The 21,404-nt window shown below is 46.3% G+C and overlaps 1 protein-coding gene and 1 pseudogene across 1 annotated transcript in view; both read left to right on the top strand.

The window, feature by feature from the left end:
* Positions 1-21,183, top strand: part of DGLUCY (D-glutamate cyclase) — a 57,512-nt gene extending 36,329 nt beyond the window's left edge. The window contains 7 exon segments of the mRNA XM_061159120.1: positions 3,565-3,605; positions 3,608-3,706; positions 10,886-11,020; positions 14,025-14,054; positions 14,057-14,172; positions 19,084-19,244; positions 21,159-21,183. Of these exon segments, the coding sequence (XP_061015103.1) occupies positions 3,565-3,605; positions 3,608-3,706; positions 10,886-11,020; positions 14,025-14,054; positions 14,057-14,172; positions 19,084-19,244; positions 21,159-21,183 (607 nt within the window).
* On the top strand, positions 4,481-5,314 carry LOC133068467 (myosin regulatory light polypeptide 9-like; annotated as a pseudogene).
* Positions 21,184-21,404: the final 221 nt, after the last annotated feature.

Below are 21,404 nucleotides of genomic sequence, written 5' to 3' on the forward strand. Positions count from 1 at the left end.
TTGTTGGCATACAGTCAAAGCTCTGGCAACTCAGAGCGAAACTAGAAAATTCTCCTGGGTGGGACCCTGATGCCAGATAATACCAGTGTTGCTCTGTTTGCCGAGTGGAGGGAGGTGAGCCCGATCTGATAGTGGGGAGAGAGGATTTCGCTTTTTTTGGACAAAATGCATTAACTCCTCCCAGGAAGCAGGCTTCCCAGGACTCGATTACTTCCCACTGTAGTAATCTTCCCACTTATGGCCTATAAGTGTAGTAACTTCCCACTTATGGCCTAAAAACATCAATCCACCTTCACGTGATATGAAACGAGTTCCCCGAAGGGAAAGTTCAGAACAGAAGATATATTCATCTCAACTGGAGCTCTTGTTCTGAACTGCCTTTTCATCACCATTGATGTAAGTCTAGCCAGAATTCAGGGTCAGAGCTCCTTCCTCTTCCTGTTTCTGCTTCTCAGAAAAAGGGGCTGCCTTTTCCAACACTGGACATGTAGCCTCAGGACCACATTCTAACACCTACTCTGTGGCCTGCCATCCAAGCATACATGATACACCATCTTCCAGCACAACACAAGGACATGGACAGGCATGTAGATTTTGTTTTCGTATTTTTTATTGGCTGTTCTGGGTCTTCGTTGCTCAAGAGCCTTTGGCGGTCACAGCAAGTGGAGGCTACTGTCCAGTTGCAGTGCGGGGGCTTTTCACTGCAGTGGTTTCCCCTCTTGCGGAGCACTGGCTTAGGTGCACAGGCTTCAGTAGTTGCGGCTCACCGGCATAGTGTCTTGCGGCATGTGGGATCTTCCTGGACCAGGGATAGAACCTGTGTCCCCTGCAATTGGAAGGCAGATTCTTTACCACTGAGCCACCACCAGGGAAGCCCAATTTTGTTCTTTTAAACATATCCAGAAAAAAGCACTCAGAGGTCAGACTTTTTTATATTGTGTTACTGATGAAACAAGCATAATGTAAATCTTTAACTATTTTTTAGTGTGTGGTTCAGTGATAATAAGGTATATTCACATCGTTGTGAACTGTCACCACCATCCATCTCTTGAACTTTTCCATCTTCCCAAACTGGAACTCTGTCCCCATTAAGGAATAACCCCCCTACCGCCAGTCCCTGGAAACCACCATCTTACTTTGTGCCTCCAAGAATTTGACTATTTTAGTCTCCCACATAAGTGAAATCATCCAGTGTTTGTCATTTTGGTGATTCGCTTATTTCACTTAGCAAAATATCCTCAAAATTCATGCATGTTACACCATACCTGCCTCCCGGGAAAGCTGTATGCAGGTCAAGAAGCAACAGTTAGAACCAGACATGGAAGAACAAACTGGTTCCAAATTGAGAAAGGAGTGTGTCAAGGCTGTATATTGTCACACTGCTTATTTAACTTATATGAAGAGTACATCATGAGAAATGCTGGGCTGGATGAAGCACAAGCTGGAATCAAGATTGCCAGACCTCAGACATACAGATGACACCATGCTTATGGCAGAAAGCAAAGAGGAACTGAAGAGCCTCTTGATGAAAGTGAAAGAGGAGAGTGAAAAAGCTGGCTTAAAACTTTCACCAATCAAAAACAAAGATCATGGCATCTAATCCCATCACCTCATGGCAAATAGAATGGAAACAGTGACAGACTTTATTTTCTTGGGCTCCAAAATCACTGCAGATGGTGACTGCAGCCATGAAATTAAAAGACGCTTGCTCCTTAGAAGAAAAGCTATGACCAACCTAGACAGCACATTAAATAGCAGAGACATTACTTTGCCGAAAAAGGGCCGTCTAGTCAAAGCTATGGTTTTTCCAGTAGTCTTGTATGGATGTGAGAGTTGGACCATAAAGAAAGATGAGTACTGAAGAATTGATGCTTTTGAACTGTGGTGTTGAAGACTGTTGAGAGTTCCTTGGATTGCAAGGAGATCCAACCAGTTCATCCTAAATGAAATCAGTCTGAATAGTCATTAGAAGGACTGATGCTGAAGCTGAAGCTCCAATACTCTGGCCACCTGATACAAATAACTGACTCCTTAGAAAAGACCCTGATGCTGGGAAATATTGAAGGCAGGAGGAGAAGGAGATGACAGAGGATGAGATGGTTGGATGGCATACCAACTCGATGGACATGACTTTGAGCAAGCTCCGGGAGTTGGTGATGGACAGGGAAGCCTGGTGTGCTGCAGTCCATGGGGTCACAAAGAGTAGGACACGACTGAGTGACTGAACTGAACTGAAATGAATGACATGTCAGAATTCCCTTCCTCTTTAAGGATGAATAATGGTCCTTTGTATGTACAGACCAATTCTGCTTATTTGTTCATCCATTAGTGTACATGTGGATAGAATCCACCTTCTGCTTAATGTGAATCAGGCTGCTACAGGTGCATCAATACTTCTTTGAAACTCAGCTTTCAATTCTTTGGGGTTTCAAACAATACTCTGGCATCTGTACCCAGAAGTGGAACTGTTGGATCATATGGGTTTTTTGAGTAATCTCTGTACCGTTTTCCATAGCAGTTAAGATTTTAAAGAATTCCATCATGGGGGTATTTAAAGAGATATAAAAGTGCAATTTTCATGTTCTTAGATGATTAAAACAGTCTTTCTCCTAATCGTGATAGAAGCCACAACCACTGACACTGAGCCCTGGGTAGGTGTGGAGGTCTACGCTCTCATACGTTTTCTCACCTAACCCTTTCGACACTGTATGAGGCAGGTACTATTGTTAGGTTATCTTGCCTATGCAGAAACTGAAGGTTCAAGGGTTTAACTACTCACCCAAGGCCAGCGGCATCAGGACCTAGAAACTACACAATCTGATTCCACAACCCACTTTCTTGACCACTGTCACATCTGTGCCCCTTCTTTCTCTCTCTCCTTCTGTCTAAAAAAGATTATCTTGTATTACAGTCATCTGTCTTCCATTTCGATTCCTTTTTCGTCTGTTTTGAGGGCGTCACAGGTGGTACTAGTAATAGAGAACCTGCCTGCCGAATCAGGAGATGTAAGAGATGCGGGTTTGATCCTTGGGTCAGGAAGATCCCCAAGAGTAAGGAAGGGCAACCAACTCCAGTATTCTTGCCTGGAGAATCCCATGGACAGAGGAGCCTGGCGGGCTACGGTCCATAAGGTCACAAAGAGTCAGACATGACTGAAACAATTTAGTCTGTTCTGTGTCTGTAAAGTGAACAAGATCCTGGAAGAGGGCAACAATGGGCCAGTAGCAGCCAACACTCACCCCACTGGGTTTTGGCTGCCCAGCTGGTTAACAGAGACCTGGGTGGGGTACCAGCAGCGTCCACCACGGTGACCCTGACCGCCAGCCTCCCTGGTCTCACAGCCTCTGACTCTAACGCAGTGCTAAAGATTCTGATGCTGTTTCTCAAGTTGATCTGATAGGGAAACACCCAGCACAGGCTCTGGCACACAGTGGAGGTTCAACCAAGTTCTGCAGGAATAAAAAAAGAAAGAAGGGCCCTTCACGCACAAACACAGGAAAGTGTGATCCTGCCAGGCACCTGGCTCTCCACAAGGACCCTGTGCCCTTGCCCCCCCCCCGGCAGGTTTGACCATCTGGTGGCTTTTGAGCATGCAGAAAAGGCTGCCACTACTACAATGCGAGGAAGAGGAACGTCGAGCACGTGGGGGACCCTATTGATGACCTTTTCCTTAGGGCACACAAGATTCCTGGAATCTCGTCAACTGGTAAGCAAGGAGCACTGAGAATTTGACAAGAAAATGTCAGCACGAAATCCCTTTTTTATTGACTGTTGAACAAATGACAGGAAGGAGTTATATGGGACCATTGTTTTCCACTCCAGAAAGGGTCTTTGTTTATTCTGGTCGGTATAGGCAATAACGACTCTGAAATTCAGTGTTTACAAGAGCAGGAAAGGGAAATGACGTTTAACCGAGCATATTCTATTTGTCCAACTCTAAAGCATCAAAACTAATAATAATGACTACTAAAATCAAGGCCTGGCATATTATTTCAGTCATACAAGATGAATACACCATATGTGTTCTATGTCATCTTATGAAGTATATTAATTTTAAGGATATTTTAAATTTATGATCAGTGTGATATTTTGATAGCTCATAATGTAATAATGTGATCATTTGTGTTTGTACAGAACTTTATAGTATTCAAAGAGGTTTCATAAAAAATTGTATTGATTAAGCCACTTTTAAAACCTGTATGGGACTTCCCTCGTGGTCCAGTGGTTATGACTTTGCCTTTCAATGCAGGGGGTGTGAGTTTGATCCCTGGTTGGGGAGCTAAGACCCCACATGCCTCATGGCCAGAAAACCAACACAAAAGAGAAACAATATTGTAACAAATTCAATAAGAATGTTAAAAATGGTCCACATAAAAAAAAATCTTCAGGGCCTGAAATGTCGGTTTGTACAGTCTCTGGGAGTGGAAGGGAGTTGGTAGCGGCAGCTGGGGGCAGCAAGGAGGTTCCAGACACTCTCGGATTCTTGCGGCAGAGTTAGGGATTTAACTGCCACCATGTCGAGCAAAAGAGCAAAGACCAAGACCACCAAGAAGCGCCCCCAGCGCGCGACCTCCAACGTGTTTGCCATGTTTGACCAGTCCCAGATTCAGGAGTTCAAGGAGGCCTTCAACATGATCGACCAGAACAGGGACGGGTTCATCGACAAGGAAGACTTGCATGACATGCTTGCTTCCCTGGGAAAAAAATCCAACTGATAAGTATCTGGATGCCATGATGAATGAGGCTCCAGGTCCCATAAATTTTACCATGTTTCTCACGATGTTTGGTGAAAAGTTAAATGGAACAGATCCAGAAGATGTCATCAGAAATGCTTTCGCTTGCTTTGACGAAGAGGCAACTGGCACCATACAGGAGGATTACCTGAGAGAACTGCTGACCACAATGGGAGACCAGTTTACAGATGAGGAAGTGGACGAGCTGTACAGAGAAGCACCTATTGACAAAAAGGGGAATTTCAATTACATCAAGTTCACGCGCATCCTTAAGCATGGAGCGAAAGACAAAGACGACTAAAAAGAACTTCAAACTCCAGCCAAACGTTCCTTGTTGCCACTCTGGGTATTTCTGAGACTTTCTCTTAGAGCCTGTTGCATGCCCTTAGCTTTACAGCTTCTGCCTTTCTTGTTGTATTTATTCTCAGCCATTTGGGGCACATGCATCTCTATAATCAGACTGATGTGGGACTTCTTGTCATTTTAAGAATAGAAAATAGGGTAATTTAACTTACCAGCTGCCGTCTACCCTCCCCGCCCCCAGTAACTGCAGTCTACCGAGTCAATATATTTTTTCAGAGAAGGTTATTCACTCAATTTTTTCTGAACCATAATTAAACTTTATGATAAAAAAAAAATCTTCAAATACTTATTTAACAGAATGAATAAATACATAAATCTGTAGGTAAGGAAGTTTCCAAAAGTGAGGCCTAGGGTGGTGTCTCACAGTTCCCTAGTTAATTAGGAGTAGGGGTCAGACTGACATACTTCATGGGATCAGGTTACCTCTATGAATTTCTGAAAGGCTTGATGTAACTGGAACACCAGCGTGCCTCCCCTGGGGTGGAAATCAGCCTGTGGGGGCGATTAAGGCGTGTTTGTCGTTCCATATTTACTTGTTCTCTGCATTCAAACAGTTCTGAGTGTTTCCCAGACTCATTAGTTGCCTTTGGCTTTTTGAGGTTTTGATGAGACAATGAAAGCCTTCCTGGCTGGGTAGAAAATTTCTGCCAGTCTCCCAGGTCTTTCCCAGAAGAGGCCTTGGGTGTGGTGCCCACAGCGAAACTGGCTTCCTCCTTTCCTGCCTCTTAGGGCCGGGTAGGCGAGGACCTGAGGCCTGGGGGGAAGCCTCTCAGGGTAGGATGGGGGGAAGGAGATTCTGCATTGGAAGGGACCCAGGGGGTCCAAAGGAGCCCTCACTTAATGGCCCCCTGGATCTGTGCGATTCCCCCTAATAAGGCCCCCAAGATCCAGGAGGAAGCAGGTGAAGCTGGCTGTTGGCGCTCCCAAGCTACCGACTTTGTGGACCCTTCTCTTGGCCTCAGGATCCCCGGCCCCTCCTGTGGCTGCCCAGCCCCCTGCTCGGCCCACTACCCCTCCCCGGGGTGATCCTTTCTCTCCTCCATTCCATCAACACCCCGATTCCTCAGCTCCACAGGCAGTTGCCTTGTCATGGAATCGCACTCAACTGAGAATGAGGACACCCACCTCCCACTCACTGCCTGGGCCCTGTCCTTCTCAGAGACCCCGTGGAGTGAGGAGATCAAGGGCACAGACGGGACAGACCTCAGGAGTGAACAAGATGAATTTAAGACGCTGAAGGGCAGAGACAGGAACAGACAAGATACCAATGCTGTGTCGTTACTTTCTTTCGTTCAGTGGGCTGTTGTGGATCTAGAAAACTGTTCTGAGAAAATTCCTCAGGGTGTGGACCTGAGGCGCCTGGTCATTCACAACGACCACAAGGTACCAGGTCTCTGAAGCCCCCGGTGAGCTGGCTCCAGACCTCTCTCCACCATCACACAGCGAATTCTCGTCTCTGGTGGTTCTTCCACATAGTTGTAGAAACAGACACAAAAACCATCCTACAACAGGTTGGGGGTGGTGGTGGGAGGGGGTGTGGGTGGTGGACCATCTGTCCTTGAGGCACTGGTGTAACCAGGGGGGGTTAATTTTGAATTTACGCTGGATCTGTTTGTTTAGCCGTGTCTGACTCTTTATGAGCCCATCTACTGTAGCTCGCCAGGCTCCTTCATCCATGGAATTTTCCAGGCAAGAATACTGGAGTGGGTTGCCATTCCCTTCTCCAGGGGATCTTCTCGACCCAGGAATCGAACCCAGGTCTCCTCCATTGTGGGCAGATTCCTTACTGTCTGAGCCACAAGCACCTTGGTGAACAGTTATCTAGAGGCAGCTGCAACCACCTTCTGGAGGCAGGATCAGCTGACCTCTAGTCTACAGAATCCTCCAGAAATACCTGGACGCAGGACCAGATGGTGTTCCTAGGGAGCCACCTGAAAGGGTACAGGCTACAGGGCTTGTTATTAATAGATTTTTTCATTTTCTGGCAAAAGTGGCATTGCCTGGTAATTATTTTTAGCCAATTATTATTAGGCAATTATTTTTAGCCAGTTCACCTATCTTGAACACCATTTATTTCACCAATGAATTAAATAATTTCTGACACTTACTTATTCTGACACATTTATTCTAGTATTTATTATGCTAATTAACAAACCTTCTGGTGCCTATCAGATGGGTCTTTCAATTGTGGTCTCTTTCAAATGCTAACCGGCCACCCGTGGGGTGTGAATTTCTGATCAGGCTACTTTACATATTAACCAGGCGTCCATCTGGTGTAAATTAAAATTAACTGACACACATACATTTCACATACTTGAGACAGAAGCCTTTTAATTACAGAACTGACTTAACAACCTATGCCAGTTCCCGTCTGCAAATGGAATGCTGTCTGGTCAAACTAATGGGACTCGGGGTCTTGTGGCCCCACCCAGTGCAGGAGCCACTAGAGAGGAGACCAAGTCCTGGGTGTCACCATCTCCCATGGACCTGGCTCCTTCAGCATAGAGGGCACTCCATCTGTGACTGGAGAATGTGATCTAAAAGGGGATACAGCCACACTGTGGAGTTCCAAACCTCTACTCATTTTTTATTAATTAATTAATTTTTGGCTGCGCTTGGGTCTTCATTGCTGTGCGTGGGCTTTATCTAGTTGCGGTGAGCAGGGGCTACTCTCGAGTTAACGGTGCGTCGGTTTCTCGTTGCAGTGGCTTCCCGTTATTTAAGCACAGGCTCCAATGGTGCAGGCTTCAGTAGTTGGTGCTCAGGCTTAGAAACTGTAGCCCCGAGGCATGTGGAATCTTCCCAGACCAGGGATCGAACCCATGTTGCCTGCATTCGGGTGGATTCTTTTTTTTTTTTTTTTTGCATACAGGATTTATTTATTTATTTATTTTTTTCAGTGGGTTTTGTCATACATTGATATGAATCAGCCATGGATTTACACGTATTCCCCATCCCGATTCCCGCTCCCACCTCCCTCTCCACCCGATTCCCCCGGGTCCTCCCAGTGCACCAGGCTGGAGCACTTGTCTCATGCATCCCACCTGGGCTGGTGATCTGTTTCACCATAGATAGTATACATGCTGTTCTTTTGAAACATCCCACCCTCACATTCTCCCACAGAGTTCAAAAGTCTGTTCTGTACATCTGTGTCTCTTTTTCTGTTTTGCATATAGGGTTATCATTACCATCTTTCTAAATTCCATATATATGTGTTAGTATGCTGTAATGTTCTTTATCTTTCTGGCTTACTTCACTCTGTATAAGGGGCTCCAGCTTCATCCATCTCATTAGGACTGGTTCAAATGAATTCTTTTTAACGGCTGAGTAATATTCCATGGTGTATATGTACCACAGCTTCCTTATCCATTCGTCTGCTGATGGGCATCTAGGTTGCTTCCATGTCCTGGCTATTATAAACAGTGCTGCGATGAACATTGGGGTGCACATGTCTCTTTCAGATCTGGTTTCCTCAGTGTGTATGCCCAGAAGTGGGATTGTTGGGTCATATGGCAGTTCTATTTCCAGTTTTTTAAGAAATCTCCACACTGTTTTCCATAGCGGCTGTACTAGTTTGCATTCCCACCAACAGTGTAAGAGGGTTCCCTTTTCTCCACACCCTCTCCAGCATTTATTGCTTGTAGACTTTTGGATAGCAGCCATCCTGACTGGCGTGTAATGGTACTTCATTGTGGTTTTGATTTGCATTTCTCTGATAATGAGTGATGTTGAGCATCTTTTCATGTGTTTGTTAGCCATCTGTATGTCTTCTTTGGAGAAATGTCTGTTTAGTTCTTTGGCCCATTTTTTGATTGGGTCATTTATTTTTCTGGAATTGAGCTGCAGGAGTTGCTTGTATATTTTTGAGATTAATCCTTTGTCTGTTTCTTCATTTGCTATTATTTTCTCCCAATCTGAGGGCTGTCTTTTCACCTTACTTATAGTTTCCTTTGTAGTGCAAAAGCTTTTAAGTTTCATTAGGTCCCATTTGTTTAGCTTTGCTTTTATTTCCAATATTCTGGGAGGTGGGTCATAGAGGATCTTGCTGTGATTTATGTCGGAGAGTGTTTTGCCTATGTTCTCCTCTAGGAGTTTTATAGTTTCTGGTCTTACATTTAGATCTTTAATCCATTTTGAGTTTATTTTTGTGTATGGTGTTAGAAAGTGTTCTAGTTTCATTCTTTTACAAGTGGTTGACCAGTTTTCCCAGCACCACTTGTTAAAGAGGTTGTCTTTTTTCCATTGTATATCCTTGCCTCCTTTGTCAAAGATAAGGTGTCCATAGGTTTGTGGATTTATCTCTGGGCTTTCTATTCTGTTCCATTGATCTATATTTCTGTCTTTGTGCCAGTACCATACTGTCTTGATGACTGTGGCTTTGTAGTAGAGTCTGAAGTCAGGCAGGTTGATTCCTCCAGTTCCATTCTTCTTTCTCAAGATTACTTTGGCTATTCGAGGTTTTTTGTATTTCCATACAAATTGTAAAATTCTTTGTTCTAGTTCTGTGAAAAATACCGTTGGTAGCTTGATAGGGATTGCATTGAATCTATAGACTGCTTTGGGTAGAATAGCCATTTTGACAATATTGATTCTTCCAATCCATGAACACGGTATGTTTCTCCATCTGTTTGTGTCCTCTTTCGGGTGGATTCTTAACCACTGGACCACCAGGGTAGTCCATCAACTTGTCTTTGTTTAATTTTTTTTTAAATTTTTTATTTTTTTCCCCATTTATTTTTATTAGTTGGAGGCTAATTACTTTACAATATTGTAGTGGTTTTTGCCATACATTGACATGAATCAGCCATGGATTTACAAGTATTCACCATCCTGATCCCCCCTCCCACCTCCCTTAATTTTTAATTGAAGGATAATTGCTTCACATTGTGTTGGTTTCTGCCGTACATCACCATGAATCAGCCATCGGTGTGTGTATATGTCCCCTCCCTCTTGAACCTCCCTCCCACCTCCTACCCCATCCTGTTACTGGCCCAAATCTTGGCTTTCTCTGCCCACCGAAGCCAAGTAAAAATTACAGAGACAGAGTTTGGAGGAAATAGAAAGGTGGCTTTAATTCTCAACTGGTGGAGAGGGGAACCCAGTAGGCTCATACCTCCAGAACTGTCCCCTCCAACCCCCACGAGGAGTCTAGGGGCTGATATAAGATGAGGGCTCGCAGTCAGGAGTCAGTAATGAGCAACAAAGGTGTTAGGATCTTGGTTTCTTCCTCTTGTATTGTTTCAAAGACAGTCAGGCTGGAATCAGTAACCCAGTAATTGAGTCTGGCAGTCCAGTGGCTCTGTGACCTCCTTTCTGATATGTAACTACAAGGGGAAGGGTGTTGTAAGGGGAAACATCAGATGCAAGATGTATCTAGCATAGAGTCAAAGGAAAAATAGGTGCAAAATGTCGCTCCTACAGAGTTAGGGGACAGAAAAGTAAACTTAGTTACAGACATGCAGAGTTAACAGCAGGACTGTTCAGTCCTGCTCACTCACTGTTCTTTTTATCCTCTTCGTTTTCAGGAAAGGGAAAGAGAAAACTCATTCCTCTTTTTTTCTTTTCCACTGCGACAATTCCACCCCTCTAGGTTGTCACTGAGCCTTCAACTTGTCTTTAACTAGAGAAGTTTCTAGAATTATGGAAGAAGTACAGCATCTCCTGGTTGTCTGAAATATATCTGGGCCAACCCCTTTCCCCACCCTGAGGCACATGGGAAGGAGCTGCCCTGCCCCACAACCACCCATCATTTTACCTAATCCTGTTCCCTGACTCGGTGTCACCTCCAGGAGTCAGTTACAAAGGCAACAAGCTTGGGATGGACAAAGTCAAGGAGGCCATGAAGAGGTACATACGAAATGGGGACATCCTCACCTGTGACATGGAGGCTGACTTTGCAGTCATCGCGGCTAAGTGCTCAGATGGTCAGCCAGTCAGGCAAGGCTGCCCAAGGGGAGGGGCCTGGCTTGGAGCCTGTCTAGCCAGAAACTCATCTCCTCCATGAGTGGAGTCTTGAGACACCAGGGGAGAAGGGAACCTGGTTCTTAGCCTCTGGCCTCTCATTCAGTCGTTCAACAAACATTTACTGTGTGCTAGGTGTTGCTCTGTGTGCTGAGGTAGGAGCAGCTCTCTGCTCTACAGAGTGCCTGCTCTGGTGTTGGGAGATGGACAATGAACCCTAACAAACAAACACACCAGAGTGTGCTAAACAGGCTTCCCTGGTGGCTCAGATGGTAAAGAATCTGCCTGCAATGCGGGAGACCCAGGTCCTATCCCTGGGTGGGGAAGATCCAGAGGAACCTGGTGGGCTACAGTCCATAGGGTCACAAAGAGTCAGGCATGACTGAGCAGCTAACACACACACATACACATTATGCTAAACAGTGATGAGAGGTACAGGTAGAAGAGAGACAGGCCACTTTAGATCAGCGGTCAGGAAAGCCTCTCTGAGGAGGGGTCATCTCTGTTTTTATTTGTGCTTCCTGTGTGATGGAAAGGAAGAGAACAATCCAGCAAATTCCCAGCAGCTGTCCTTCCCATCAGGACCAACCTTTCCTGTGTCCGGGTCCTTCCAGGCCCCACTCTTCCTCTTTGATGGCTTCACAAGTTTCAGGAATTTTGACTGATACCTGAGACCAGCCCTCTCCCTTTTCATCATCAAAAACAACCCCAGAGAGAAGCAGAAACCTCGAGGGGACCAGTGCCTGGGTAAGAACAGATCAACAAATTGCTGGAAGCTTTGTGTGGGCAAGTCTGAGAGTTAGAAGATCCAGGGGGACCTCGTCATAGGGGGCTCCCACACTTCCGTGAGTGTTACCTCCAGGGACTCTACCAGGTCCACGCTGAACACTAAAGAAAAGTCCCCTCATGCTTTAGGTAGAGGAGGAGGAAAGGGGCCACTTGAAATACACCGGAGCACTCTTTTCTGAACAAGGCCTGCCCTCAGAAGAAACTATTTTACCAGCACCTAGCCTGCTGGGGGGCTTCCCAGGTAGCAGGTAGCACTAGTGGTAAAGAAACTGCCTACCAGTGCAGGAGATGTAAGTAAGAGACGCGGGTTCAATCCCTGGGTCAGGAAATTCCCTGGAGGAGGGCATGGCAACCCCCCTCCAGTGTTCATGCCTGGAGAATTCCATGGACAGAGAGGCCTGGCGGGCTGTGGTCCATAGGGTTACAAAGAGTCGGACACAAGTGAGCAACTAAACAACAACAGTGTCAACTCCATGTCAATAAAACTGAAGGGAAAAAATTTAAAACTTCTGCTCCGCAAAGAACCATGTCAAGAGGACAAGAAGACAAGGCATAGACTGGAAGAAAACACTTACAAAAGATGTTTTCGATGAAAGACTATACAAACTATACAAAGAACTCTTAGAACTCGCCAGTAATAAAATAAATGGCCCAATTTAAAAATGGACAAAAGACCTAAACAGACACCTCACCAAAGAATATGTACAGATGGCAAAATATGAAGATGTGTTCAACATCCTTTGTTTCTGGTCTCCACCCTGGATTAGTTCTTTGGTTGGGTCACCCAGACAATCCCCACCCTCAGGCCCCTCGAGCTTGTCTTCTTATTACAAACACCTGAAGATGCTTGGGTCTACTGGAAATGGCTTATACCACATTCAGAAAAAGAGAAATTATGCTATGAGGAAATGTATGTTTCTAGAAACAAATTATTTCTAATAATATATGTAAAAATACATTATACATTATGAAATGTATTTGAAATTGCTGTTGTAACAAACAGTTTACAATTGCTTACTTCTTTGTTTTCGCTAGAAATTAAGGTTTCTAAGGCTTCCCTGGTGGCTCAGATGGTCAAAGAATCTGCCTGCAATGTAGGAGCCCCAGGTTCAATCCATCCCCAACTCAAGGATCAAACTTGAGTCTCCTCCATTGCAGGCAGATTCTTTATTGTCTGAGCCACCAGGGAAGCCCCATATGTACCATAAAACTACTAAAAAAAATAAGGAAAACATCTTCATATGTAAGGAAAAAATTTTTAAAGTATAAGGAGTGGGAATGCATTTTGTTAAGGGAAGATAAAGTAAAAAACTTAAAAAAAGAGGGAAAGCATAGGACAAAGTCTGAATATTGGAGGAGGGGGAGGGAGTTATAGAAAGTTTATGGGAAAGGAACCCTGAGAAAAGAGTTCTCTGTGTGATCAGGACTGGCTAAGATTAGAGTATATTTAATCAGACTTCCCTGGTGGTCCAGTGGCTAAAAATCTGCCTGTCAATGCAGGGGACAGGGATCTGAGTCCTGGTCGGGGAAGATCCCACGTGCCGTGGGCAACTAAGCCCACGCACCACAACTACTGAAACCCTCAGTTTAGAGCCTGTGCAACAAGAGGAGGCGCTGCACCGCAACTAGAGAGTAACCCTGCTCACCGCAGAGAAAGCCAGTGCCGCTAAAAAGAAAATAAAAATAATAAAATTTTTAAAAAGTAAGCCGATACAAAATTAGAATTCTGTTTCCCCTCTGTATTAAAAATACAAAATCTGCTCTTGACAAAGAATTAATAAAATGTTTGTCTTTACATTTGAGTAGCCTGTCTACAAAGAAGGGACTTTATGTTTTATAAGAACAGTTTACTATATTGTTTTTATGAGGTCTTTGATCATTCATTTGGCCCCAAACCCGTGCTCCCCAAAATCCAGTTTTCTTTAGCTGAAGATGGTATTGTATGTAAGGTGAGGGCTTCAGCGGTTTTTGGTTCAGCCCTCCTTTTCGGTTCTCCTGGGTTTCTCCCGTGTATACGAATTATTAAACTTTTGTTTGATTTTCTCCTGTTACTCTATTGCATATCAGTTTAACTGTTAGACCAGTCAGGAGCACCTAGAAGAGCAGAGGAAAATTTCTTCCTCTAAGGCAAACTACATGACTTTCCAGCCCTATGATGAAGTCTTTTTTTCGTTCCAGGTGACTCTGACTGGGGAGGTGATTATGCCTTGACCTGTACTTCCTGAACTTGTGTGGGGTCCACAGGCGTTACCTGAGGAAAGTGACTTGGCGCTTCAGACCACCTGGGGAACAGAACTGGACCCAGGCCCTCCCATCTGTCACTAAGGTAACGTAGCCCAGCAAACCACTCTCGGGGATGAAACTTTTCCTCCGGATGAAAAGTAGACATGGTATTTCAAGCCATAAACCAGGGGCCAGCACCACTGAGGAAAAAAACTCCTGGAAATCAGGAACCAGGTCTTTCATATCTGCTTTCCCCAGCAACCAGTGGAGGGAAACCCAGTGCTTAATAAATCCTTGTTGAATGAATGAATATAGTGCTTTATTAGAGCGGTGATTCTTTCAACTCTAGAGGCATCAGCATCGCCTCAGGGGCATCTGAAGCCGCCCAGGGTGGGGGGCAAGTGGGGATCAGGGTTCCTGATTCGGGCGATCTGTGTTGGGCTGGAGAGTCTGCATCTCTGACAAGTTCCTAGGTAACGTTATCGCCTCTCCTGCCTTGGGGACCACCCTTTGAGACCCTGGATTAGAAGGTTGGTTCCCAGCATTGTGGAAGAGGCTGGTGTGGGGAGATGGGGAGGCAAATCAGGAGGCAGGAAGGTTCCTGAGCATGGAGCCTGGAGACAGCAGCTGAGATGGGCTGGTGCTTTGCACATCCTCCAGCCAGCCAGCTGAGGCCCCGGAGACCCTCGCCAGTGAGAAGCATTAGCATCCAGAGGCCCTCGCTGCCTCCTTCCTGTCCTGCCTTTACATTGTCTTGTACCTTTTCTGCTCCCTTTCTCCTTCCACCTGTCTTTTTACTCTCTCTCTCTCTCCCTCCTGTGTGTGTGCATGCTAAGTCGCTTGAGTCTTGTCCTGTTTGCAACCCTATGGACTGCAGCCCACCAGACTCCTCTGTCCATGGAATTTCCCAGGCAAGAATACTAGAGTGGGTTTCCATGCCCTCCTCCAAGGGATCTTCCTGACACAGGGATCGAACCTGCATCTCCTTAGTCTCCTGCATTAGCAGGTGGATTCTTTACCATTGAACCACTGGGGAAGCCCCTCCCCGCTACCCCTGCCCCCATTTCTCTCCAGCACCTCCCTGGACTGGCTTGTTATCCCCCTTTTACAGAGAGGGAAGGTGGCTTGCCCAAAGTCACCCGACCAAGAAGCAGAGCAGAGATCTGGCTCTGGATCTCTGACTCCGTACTCTGGGTCCTTCCCAACGAGATGCAGAAGTTTCCAGTTCCTGGCAGTGCCAGGGTGCAGGAGGGGAGCGGAGGGGGAGTCAGGCAGCTGAAGTGACATTTTCAGAGGAAATGCTCTGCTCTAAAGGAGCCCAGGGAGCCTTCTCTGCTTTCTCTGCACTTCCTGGATCTGAACTGGAAAAAAGCACTCAGAGAGCCATCTCGCACATGATTTCTGATTCACACAGACACAAAAGACTGAACCCAGCCAAGCAAGCTCATGCAGCCCCACACTTACCCTCTGGGGATGGAAATTCTCCTTCCAGATTTCCACCAAATCTTTCATAAATATATTAATAATGCGCCGCCCTTGAAAAGAAAAGGAAACATCATTATAGCAAAATTACAAGCACAGTTTCATATAGCCCCTTCTCTGGGCCCGGCCTGAGCTTGCTCTGGAGACAACGATGGAGGGGTACAGAACTCAGGGTCCATGAGCGGAGGTGATTGCAGGAGCTTGGGTAGAAGTATGCGTGCTGCTTGTGAGGATACAGAGAATAGGTGCTTGGCTGGTTCCAAGAGCTCAAGCAAGCCTGCCGGTAAGAGGTGGCTCTGAACTGGGTCTTGGAGAGTGAGTAGGATATAAGAGCCAGGTGAGGAAGGGTAGGAAGGACCTTTCAGACAGCAGGGCGCACAGAAGCGAAGGTGCAGAGACATGAAGCAGCGCAGGGGATAACTGGAGATGTCATCCTGGAGTTCTGGGTGTCACTGGGACCCCAGGGTCATCAAGAGATGCCAGACAGAGCCATGGCCTGAGCTTTGGTGAAGCTTGGCTGGCTAGATGCAGAAGAATGTCTCTCTTCTCTCTTCTTGCATTGCTTATAAGAAGGGCCTCCCATACTCAGGGGATCTGATCGTGACTGTAGCAGAAGTGGGCACTCTGTTGAAGAGCCCGGGGGAGGATGGCACCACCATCCAGGGCACACCCTGCCCCCTCTGGCCCTTGGCTGTGCCCCAGGGGCTTTACTTGAGGGCAAAATAAATGGTCAGAGGGCATTTCCCAGAGCTTGTCAGGAGCCAAGAGCTGATTGATGATGTCTTACAGGAAGGACTAAAAAAGGAAGGCAGGATGGATGGATGGATAGATGGACAGACTGCTGGTGGGCTGGCTAGCTGGATGAATGGATAGATTTATAGCCTGATGGATGACTGGATAATGGATGGATGGATGATGCAGAGAGGCAGGAGAGGCCTCTAGCTCTCATTCTCTTCCAGCACTTTCATCCCACTCTACTTTAAATCTTTTTTTTTTTAATTGAGATATAACTAAAAGTTTGCATAACCTTAAGTGTACAGTGGGTGAATTTTTACACACGTGTGTAAAAATTTTTACACCTGTGCAGCCACTAGCAAGGTCATAGTGTAGAATAGTTCAGCTTCCCAGGAGGCTCCTCTCTCCCCTCTCTCCACCCCATTCTGAACAGCAATATCACCTAACCATGAACATCAGCCCATTATGCTCCAAGCCTGAATCAATAGTGACCACCCACATACTCAGCCTCTAAGCCCAAAAGTCATCCTGGGGCTTCATCCCCCATCCACAATTAACCAGGCCCTGGATCCAGTCCACTCTGCCCACTTGAGTCCTCCGCTCCCACCCCTCTGTCTCAGTCTGGACTGGTGTAGAAGCCCCCAGACTCTCTGCCCCCAGCTGCTCCCTGGTCAGTTCTCTTCCTCCACCCACCCACCCGCTCTTGGCAGGGCCTCTTGAAGATGGTGTGGTCATTCGGGGATTCCCGGGAATTTGCAGGCCTTCATGGTTGGTTCAGCTGGTCCCCACAGCTCTTAGAGGCTGAGTGCCAGCCAGTTCCTGAACTGTTGACTGATCACGTGCACCCTGAGGATCCTCAGGGCCCTCTCTGGACCAGAAGTATGTGAATGGTGAGGGCAGGCAGGGTGTGGGAGGAAATGGTCCCATGGTCCCAGAAGCACTGCCCTGTAAAGAGTGGATATGATCCAATGGAGAAGAGAAATGGGAGAATAAAGTCCAAACAAATGGCTGAAAATGTCACTCTGGGCTGGGTACCCCTGGGCAGGGGCCCTTGGACAAAGGGCTTGCCTGGAAATGCTTTTGGGCCTCCCTCCCACCTTGGTCCCTTGGGAAGAAAGGACATGCAGGTTCTCAGGCCGGTTGCCAGTAGAGACAGGTCCTGAGTGACATTTGCTGACACTTGCTTCCTGTGTTGAAAAGTTTTCACGGGACTTCTCTGGTGGTCCAGAAGCTGAGACTCCATGCTCCCAATGCAGGGGGCCCAGGATTGGATCCCTGGTCTGGGGACTAGATCCTGCATGCCACAGTTAAGACCTGACACAGCCAAATAAATTAATAAATAAGAATCTTTAAAAAGAAAATTTTTCAGTGAGTGGCCTCCATGGCCCCTGGCTTGGCTAACTCCTGCTTTTAACACCTGTGGTCCTAGCTGTCCCTCATCCAGAAAGTCTTTCTTGAGCCACTCCAATAAATTGGGTTGGGTGCCCCTGCTGTGTGCCATGGTCCCCACGGACTGTGCTTGCCCGATCACTCATCTAGAATGTGATACCTCTGGGGGTGAGGTGGAGGTGCAGGGGCTGTATCACATTCACCACTGTATCCCTGCTTCAGGGCCTGGCACATAGCAGGTGCTCAGTAAAACTGATGGGTGATGGAATGAATGTGCAAATGCTTGATTGTGAAGATGAGCGCCTTCCTGGCGTGTCTCCTAATCTTCCTGGTCTAGATCCCTTTTGTCCCCTTCCTTTGTTTGTGGAGGAGAAAGAGAGTGTACTTGATTTCTTCCCCTCAGGCACCTCTCTCCTGTGTCTTCACCTAAGATCCTCCTTTCTCTGGGGAACTTGAACTATTTAACAGGGACAGACATGTTAGTAGCTTAAACAAGTGGTTCTCTGGGACCTTGTTTTTGGAGAGAGGTAGAAGGAAGCAAAGCAAATCACTTAAAAAAAAAAAAATCAGCAGGTAAGTCAAAGGAATAAAGCTCTGGGCAGAAGGCCAGGGGCCCCAGCCCTGCCGACGATAATCCACCTCATTTCATGAGTACCTACTGTGTGCCAAGGACCACGTGAGGTGCTTTACTTGCATTATCTCATTTAATCCTCACAACAACCCTCCAAAGAGGCATTGTTACTATCATCCACCTCCCCATTATACAGATGAGGACACTGAGGCAGAGAGAGGTTGACACCTCTGCCAGGAAAGACCCAAGTCTAATCTGGCTGATTGCAAACCATTCTGCCTGCTGGGCCCAGGATGGGGCTGCATTTTCTCCATGGTTCTGCTCCCTCAGCCACACGGGGGTAATACCCAGAAGGTGACTACAGTGAGATCTGGTCCATCCCCCAGTGGAGGCTAACAGTGGGGCTACAGGAGGAACAGGGGCCTTCCTGGCACCAAAGCCAATGCAGATAGTGCAGAGCTGGGCAGGGCTGGCTTGGCAGGAAGTAGGCATGCTGCCCCTGCAGAAATGAATCTGTAGTGTCAAGAAAATGGAGATTTCCAGGAAAAGCATACTATTTAGTTACATGAAGAAACAGCCCAAACTGTTCAAAGTGGCGGGTTCTGGGGAGTGGATCTGGGGGCCCACGAGGCGTGATGTAGGACGCAGTTATTTTTCACTATGAATCTTCCAGTGGCATTAGTATTTTTACCCAAAGTTTTATTTTTAAAAAAGAGACCATGTCAAGTCAAATGCTCTTTTTCCACTTATAAATGTAGGTTGTGTGGTTTTTTTTTTTTTTCCATTTTTTTTCTCCTTCTCCACTACTTTTACCTCTGTCCCCTTTTTTTTTTCCAGGAAGAAAAACTGCTGGGCCTTCTGGTGCAGCATGGAGTCTGGAACAGACTCTCAGGCACCCTGGGCACAGAGGTGTAGAGGCTGCTCTTCCATGGCACTCATGCCCAGATGAGCCAGAAACTGATGGGCATCACCATGCCCATTACAGATGTGGGAGTTGGGTACCAGATGGTTCCACCTGGTTCTAGGGAGGAGCTCCCTGAGGGTCCTGGTTTCCTTCCACAAGAGTCGTGCAAATAAACACCGGCCCTGAGTGAACAACGTGCTCCACGCAGTCCTGGGTCACTGCATGCTTACCTCCTGGGGACATGGGAGTCATGGTAGTGATGAGGACCAAGGAAAACAGTTCTCTGGGGTTCCCAGTTTTTGCTTTTATTCCTAAGTTCTAGGAGGCCTTGATTCCAGCCTCCTCACCCCAGCTTCTTTGGGCCACCCATGTGGTCTGGAACTGTACACAATTAATTTTATTATCAAATAATAAAATTTTATTATCAAATAATTGGTGTTCTGACCAATCACTAATGGGGATGCCAGCGAGCAATGAACTGCCAGGTAGACATAGAGGGCCCTGAATAATCCCTCTGGTAAATTAAGAAACAGAAAATATACAAATGGGTAGTGTACATTACAAAATTCGAGGGTTCACTAAAGGTTTACTCATCACTACCACTGACAAAATATTTATATGTTGGAAATGCTCTCTTTTTCAAACAGCATTTCATTTATTTAGGCAAAAGATCCCTCGAAACTCACATTTATCACCGTCACCTCTCCTCTGCTCCTCCCTTTTCCTCACCCCTACACATCCTGAGACCCCACCGCAGAGCCTGACACATCTCCCACCTCCTTCCCATCTGTTCACCCGCCACTCTGAAGCCAGACTCTAGCCTTCTTGCATAGGAGGGCAACCGCATTCCCAGAGCCCAGGCTGAGTGGATCAGGACCTTCCAGAGCTTAGATCACTCACAGAGTCCTGGACGACTCATCAGCTTGTCCTTATCTCCTGCACAACTTCCCACTGTACGTGCCCCAAGAAAATCCAAAGCAGAGTCACTGACCACATCCCATTACATTCCCGTATTGAATCAGTACAGTGTCTTGCACTGGCTCATCTGGGTGTGGTGGTGTAAGCAGTTATTTGCCATAAAGAGATCTCTGCAAGAGGCCCCTTTTGTCTTGTTGCTTTAGCAAAACTATATTGTAAGTAATGTTAAACTAGGCACCTACAACATTCTACTCATCTCTGACCCAAGCGCACCTTTCAGATCTTTTGCTCACATAATACCTTGCCTAAGCTGTTGGTTCTTCCCTAGATCAAAGAAGTAAACATGAAGAATAATTAACAGATGACCCGATCGTTTCCCAGCTTCCCTTTGAGTAATCTTGAGAACAAACTGCGTCGATAAGATAGCATCTAAAGAAAGATCACAGGAGTTGGTGAGCCTTCACGCAGTGGGAGATGTCTTATGAGTCTGATCCCTTTTCTCAATGATTAACTGAAATTACTTTCCCCTTTCCCTTTAAAAACTTTGAAGCCTAAGCAGCATCTTCAGTATTGGTTTTGAGGACACTAGTCCACCTTCTCCCCAGATGGCAGGCTTTCTGATTAAAAGCAACATTTCCCATTTCTACCAACACTTGCCTGTCAAGTGTTGATCTTTGATATTGATCTTTGAGCAATAAGCAGCCAGATTAGAATTCAGTAACAGTAGTCCTTTCCAGCTAGGGCCCCAAGTGTTTATTGTGTCTGTTTGATTTCCTTAAACATGTCAAGTTTGATTCTTTTAGGAGTATTAGTTGTAAAGCATGGAACACATACTGTAGAAATTGACTCTAAATCGTACACTGAACAGTCAACCCTAAGCGTAGAGTTCGGTGATCAGGGGTTAACTTGCAATGCTGCCTATGCAGGATGTGGTAAAGTCTTTGGCCAGGAGTAGCTGGGGTGGGGGCTGTCCTGATGTCCCTTTGTTATTCTGGTGGGGAGTCCCCACCTTTGTGTCTGTAATCCTGCTGGGGTGGCATCAGGGCCATTGTAATGTGCTCGTAGTCCCTGTCCATCTGTGACTTCTCAGGTCGGTGGTCCCACCTCAGCTCTAAGCCTCACTGGCCAGGTCTCCAGTTACAATTTGCAGAGTCTGGGTCCGCAGAGCTCCATGTAATGGGGGTCTCTGACTGAGAGTGCACCCTGGCATTGTTGAAATCCGATGGCTAAAGAGACAGGAAACATCATCTGCAAAGGCTGCCAGCATTCTTCTGACTCAAATTTTAGGGGAATACACTAATGGGCCTTTGGTTTTGCAAAAGTAATAGCAGAATTC

This window comes from Dama dama, chromosome 13, assembly GCF_033118175.1.
Source record: "Dama dama isolate Ldn47 chromosome 13, ASM3311817v1, whole genome shotgun sequence".
NCBI classification, from domain to species: Eukaryota; Metazoa; Chordata; class Mammalia; order Artiodactyla; family Cervidae; genus Dama; species Dama dama.